This window comes from Myotis davidii, unplaced genomic scaffold, assembly GCF_000327345.1.
Source record: "Myotis davidii unplaced genomic scaffold, ASM32734v1 scaffold523, whole genome shotgun sequence".
Lineage (NCBI taxonomy): Eukaryota > Metazoa > Chordata > Mammalia > Chiroptera > Vespertilionidae > Myotis > Myotis davidii.
Window position 1 is genome coordinate 1,486,818 of NW_006295054.1, and position 6,123 is coordinate 1,492,940.

Here is a 6,123-nt window from a genome sequence, read left to right on the forward strand (position 1 = left end):
ATTTTGACAAATGATTTGGGAAATGAGGACCCTACAAATACTCCCAAAGGCTTTAAGCCAGTCCTGGCGGTGCTTTATTTCTGGAGGAAGGTAAATAGAACTGTTTTCTAAATATGTCCAGGAGATGATTAATAAAGGCTATATCGTTTATTTTGCCCAGATAGCTGTATTCACTCATTAAAAAAAATAAGAACCTATCTGAGGCTTTTATGTGAAAAGTCCACCTCTCAGATGCCAAGTGATCAAAGCGCCGCGCAGCTTGTGAGATCCGTAATTGTGCTCCCACGGCCACCGAGGGCACTGGCTCCTGCTGCCTGCACGCTGACTGTTCTGGCAGCAGAAATAGGTGTTTTCCTGTGTCCACTGGGGAAGCACATGGATTTTTTTACCGGAGCATCTTAGCTGCTGATGCCTGAAAATTTGGCCTCAATTGTTTATAGAAAGGAAAAGCAATCTGAGCTGTCAGCCTTGATATTACCTAAACCTGCATAGAATGTGGTCAAATAATGCAAGATTTGTTTTGTAGGCCTGTTTCATATTTTCCAGGCAATAGATCAAATCAGTTCAGGGTTCATTTTTAGTTCTTTAACAAGCTGACGCAGTGTGCTGGCAGTAAAATAAGAATGCACTTTCACATGGAAGTGCCACAGAGACCAACTTGGTCTTTGTGCTGTTTATTAATAACTAGAGAACCCTCAAGAATTGAACTTAGCACTTTTGATGGGAAAACTGAGATCCTAGTTCTTTCTAGTGTAATGAGCACCATCTCCATTTGGTATCTTAGCCTTATTCCCTTGTCAATTCCTACTCTCTTTTTCTGCAACTTGTGTTTTACACAGCAAACAAGCCGTGAGAAGAGTGAATAAATCATCTATATGCCTTTTCTCTCATTCTTCCCTAAGTCTTGACTCTTCCATATGTTGGAAATGCCCTCCCCTACATACCCACTCCTTGACTTCGAGTTCTTATACCAAAGTCGCCCCAGGAAAGCCACTCCTGACCACCATACCTAAAATGGCAGCCCTCAAACCTGACACTTTATATCACTGTTTTTTTTTCTCCTTCGCCTTTATTTCCACGGCCACACTTGACCGTTTCTTTGGGTCCGGATTGTCTGTCTCTCCCGCTGGAATGTAAGCTCCCTGAGGCCAAGGATTGTCCTGTATCTGAGATTTCTTCATTGGGCAACTAGTTTACTTCAGCAGGCGCTCCATATAGATTTATCAAATGAAGGAATGGGAGGCATTTGCCCCAGGCTTTGGTTTCTTTGTTACATGATGAATGATGTGTTTTCACAGCCTGTTTGAATGCGGTGCACTGAGGTCTCCGTAGCCTTCACCCCTGTCCCTGCTGACAAAGGTCGGAGTGTGGCCTCTACCGTGGTCTCCCGGGGTCAGACTCAGGGACAGGGCCGGCAGTGCAAAGCTTCACTCAGTGAGCCAGCCTTTTCTGAGACATTTTCTCTGGCCTGAGTTTCCATTAACCACCATCAAAATCAACCTTCCCCCCCATCTCTGTCTGGATTCGGTGCCTCTTCTCCTTCCCCAGCCTTTTGGAGGGTCAGTAGCAGGGATTTGAGCGAAACAGCTTATTCCTTCTTCACATAATAATGCAGTTCATGCGAGCAAAGAAGCCAGCATGGCACTCCACCTATGGGAAGCCAGGAAACGAGATTGTGCGGGCTGGCGATGTTTGCATTTGCCACACTTGCAGTCCTGGCGCCCGGGACAAATGCATTGAGCCTCGTCATTGCTTTGCTGGGTTCTGAGAACATCCCGTGCTGCTCTGATGTTAAGTTTTACTGCCCATGAAGGCAAACATCACCTCCGTCACGGCCAGTTAAACAGTATCTTTTACAGTGGACTTCTGCATATCTGAAACCCACCCATCCAAAGCCAAAAGTAATGCCAGGGGGGAGAGATTTTATTCTGCCATGTTTCTTACAAGAGGAGATCAAGGGTCAACTCAATTCATAAAATTACTGCAGTCATTTTTCAGCTGGCTGAGAGACTTCACAGGTCAAAAAATACAGTGGCTCCTAAATGATTTCTGATATGCACAATTCTAGTGTTTTTTCTTCTCAGCATGTGGTGCAGAGCCTGCCAGAAACCATCTTTGCAGCTATTGACAGGCGGATTAGAAATCATCCGCGATGGTTTCCATCGTTTCTCTACAGGCTGGTCATCCATTTAAACTGCTTAATGCGCGTTCCTCTCAAAGCCTGCTTTGTAAAATGCGGTGCTCACCTTGGGCACATTTTTGATGATGGGCCCCGTCCAACCGGCAAAAGATACTGCATCAACTCGGCCTCCTTGTCTTTCGCACCTGCAGAGAGCGCAGCCACTGGGGGCCGTGGGGCCGGCAGCCCCGCCCAGGCGGACAAGGCGGAGCTGTAGAGTTCGAGACCGCGAGGGAGACAAGTGTACTTAATGCACAGCTTATTAACAGAATTCAGAATTGTCTATCTTAGATATATTTTTTTCAAAAAAAAAATACAGTTTTGTGCTATTGATATATTTCTTCTTTTGCTTAAACAGAGGCCCTAGCCACCGATGTATTTTGCTATTGACTAGATCCGGAACTGTTTATAACTTTAGGGAGCCGAGACAGCTTTGTGAAACTTCTTCACAAGCCACTTCAGTACCATTGGGCATAATTTTCCTCATCACATAGCTCCTTCGGAGATTTCTTTCCCCCGACGTCAGAGGCAGCAGTGCTTGGAGACCTCCGGGCGGGCGCTGCAGGGACGGAGCCGGGTACAGGAGCAGGGAGAGACCTGTGAGACACATGGCCCGGCATTGCACAGATAAGGATGGAGTGATGTCTCCCGAGACTTCTTAGCTTTGTGGACTGTTTAAGCTGAGGTCGTTTATTCTCACTAAAAGGGTGTGAAGGTCTAAAGTCTTTCCTTATGTTAAATTGTTGCCAGATCTGAGGGGGCGCAAGGAGCGTTGTGGCAGAGAAGTAAACATTACCTCACGGTGAGGCCTTTATTTTATTTTCCATTGAAAACTTTGGAATGTACGACAACTGTAAAACGCGGAGCCCCATCTTGCCCAGAGTTCACAAAGGAGAACACCTGCCCTGGCCCTGTAGAAGTCCGTCCTGCACACCTAATACCAGCTGGGTCTGGAAGGGCATGCTGGTGAACTCCACTGTGCAACCTGTGGGAATAAGCACTCACCAGGCAGCAGAAACGAGAGAGCAGAGGAGACCAAAGAGCATGTCCTGGGGCCCAAGTAGCCAGTATTCTGCGGAAGAGCTGACGGGGTCCTGCGCATAGCAAACAGCACCCAAAGGGAGGGACTCTGTGCACAGGTTCAGGTGAACTCTGGAGAGAGGGCGGGAGTTAACATAGGAATAGCCAGGAGTTGAGTCTCACCCTTGACACTGATCTGTCGTGTGCCTCCTCTTCATGTATAAACCGAGACATACAACATTTGTAAAATAATTGACACTCTCAGGGCAACATTACTTACTATCTTGCCACACGGTGAAGATCGGTGTGGTGAAATTAAACTGATCTGGTTCTAATAGCCCACGAGGCTGAAACCCAGGCATTTGAAATGGAAAGAAGTAGAGAGAGGAGGCTGACTTAGCTGATTGGTATGGAAGCAGTTGGGCTAAGAGCCAGAAATGTTTTCTTTGTAGCAGTGTGGCTGCTTTTACTCGGAGGAGCCCCACTCAGCTGCTGTAGAACATGAGGGCTGGTGGGACGGATGTCATTGTGCACGGATGTGAGCCGTGCTGACACAAGTTGGTGTCGCCGCCACCGGGTGTGCAGGTACAGTTTTTATGGCTGATACATTTTGTCCCTGTAGCCTTGAACACTAATCCTGAAATGTAGTTTTTGGAAAAATATTATTTTTGTAAATCTTTGAAAACATGAAAATTGACATCTTTTCTTATATGCACCACAACAAAAATAAGATAGAGGGACACCTGACAGTTTTAGAGAAATAATGAGAAATTAAAATGAAAAGTTGTGACAAACCGAGATGTCAGTATGGTCATGTCTGCATTCTTCTATGTCTCCACCGGCTTCCCGGGGAGGCCGCGACGTCCTGGTGTGACTCCTGGTCCTCGAGGCCTCAGCTTCGCAATCCCGGATGAGTTACACTCGGCTCCCCTCACTGCCAGGTGTTTCCCCTCGGGCCAGGGTCGCTGGGGGAATTTACAGGTTTCACTGCCCTGTCGACATGAGATATAAAATTTAAGATCATTGAAGCCTCAGCATCCAGACAGTCTTAGAAGCTGTTCCCAACCTCACAGAGGGAGCCCCAACATTATCCAGTGACCCAATGAGCCCATGTGGAGTCGGCCAAAGAAGTGGGTCTCCCCAGACATTTCCTGCCACAGTGTGAGTCTGTCCTTTGGGGGTCCACGCAGCACTTCTCACATCCCCCGAGTTAGGTGCGGTGGCCTGCCCCGGGGTCCCTTGGACACGAGCCACAGTGTTGGGCTAGACAAGGAAGATAAACGAGGGGCTTCTTTCCTCTCCCCGAGGACTCTGGGTTCTTACTGTTCCTTCATTTTTATTGTAGGGCTTAACATTTCCCTCAAAAAACTCTGTTTCTAATCCTTAGTCTTTGTTTCCCGGGAAGCCAGTTTTTATTCTACCACATTTCCCTGCATCAACTTTAAGAAAAATGTAGCATCCATCGAAAAAAAAGAAGTGGGGTGTATGCATGTGGTTTGATTCCAGATTGCTTTTGAGTTTAAGTGGTATCAAATTTCAGTATATTTCTGTCTTATGTTAAGGAAATATATTACTAAAATGTCAGTGAGCAATAATGTCAGCTGTCGAGCCCTGGATTTATTTTTGCAGGATATGGAGTGCAATGAACTGAGTCAATATGGCGAGGTGTATGTGATCTGTGGGAGTTATGCCATTTAGCGTAGGAAATGCGGGGACTTTCCCTCTCTGCCCTGGTCCTGGCTGTGCCATTAGGAGACGCAGACTTCTGCCGTGTGTACAAAGTATATCCAGACAATCATGCAGAACAGCTCTGAAGAGAGCAGCAGTATATATTGTATTAGAGAACATTTCTATGTGTTTTAACTTTGCACTTCTTAGATGCATTTACATTCTTAATGCAAATAACATGGTAACTTAAAAGCCTCTCCAGGTTAACGGAGTTGAAAATGTCTTGCTTTAAATACAGAATACAGTGGATTACCATTGGTTCAGAAGGATAGATATTCTTTTTGCCCTAGATAGCTTTGTAATAACTTTTTCTCAAACAATTTAAAACTTTTGAAAATGATGTGAAATTTTCATTAAAAAATCCTTTCCTATGTTTATTGTATACAATAATTATGCAATAAAATTTCTTTACAAAAGTGTTTTCTTGTCTGATTCCGAGACTCCTCATTTTTAGCACAGATACATGGACCATCCATTGGAGTTTGCAGTAGGCTGCTCTGCTGACCTCCTTGCCTGGCTGACAAACCTGTATTTTTGCATAGAGGACCTTTTACCTGTGTGGCCTTGCAAGCTAAGTGTCGGGTGGAGTCCCAGAACCCAGGAAAGGCCTCCGGGGATTCGGAAGATGGGAGGAAAGGAAACACTTGCAGAATTACTCCACCTTCACCTCACCTCAGCAGCTTTGTCTGTTTTTCTGCTTCAAATATGGATTTTGGGGAGTTTCATCCTGATAGAACTCTATGGATAAAAATACAGGAATGATACCATGCTGATGCCTAGGTTTCCGTTAAAGAATTTGACAGGAAACTTACACTCTTCTCAAGGATTGGTCTCTAAGGAAATGCATTAGGAGCTGCCCATTGCTCACAGATGAATTTACCTGTAAAATCATCTCTGCAGAAGAGTTTCTGTACACAGTCATGCATCACATAATGTTTAGATTAACGATGTGATGACGACCCCACAAGAGGGTCCCACACCAAGCGTGTGGTCCCCAGACTGCAGCAGCAGTATCACCTAAAACATTGCTACTAATACAGGTGTTCAGGCCTCTCCCACTCACTGCACCAGGAGCTCTGGGTTGGGCCTTTGCAGTTGGTGCTTTAGCAAGCCTGCCATGTGATTCTGGTTCTTGTTCAAGTTTGAGAACCGCTGCCTTGGAACTTCTAGTGATAAAAATTCAATGAATGCTCATT

At 45.6% G+C, this 6,123-nt stretch overlaps 1 protein-coding gene across 1 annotated transcript in view; it reads left to right on the forward strand.

Annotated features, from left to right (window-relative positions):
- The window catches only part of MSRB3 (methionine sulfoxide reductase B3), a 154,410-nt gene extending 149,064 nt beyond the window's left edge, over nucleotides 1-5,346 (forward strand). Inside the window, exon 7 of the mRNA XM_006769623.2 lies at nucleotides 2,235-5,346. Coding sequence (XP_006769686.2) covers nucleotides 2,235-2,396 — 162 coding nt within the window. The 3' untranslated portion in view covers nucleotides 2,397-5,346. The remainder of the gene's footprint in view (nucleotides 1-2,234) is intronic.
- Nucleotides 5,347-6,123: the final 777 nt, after the last annotated feature.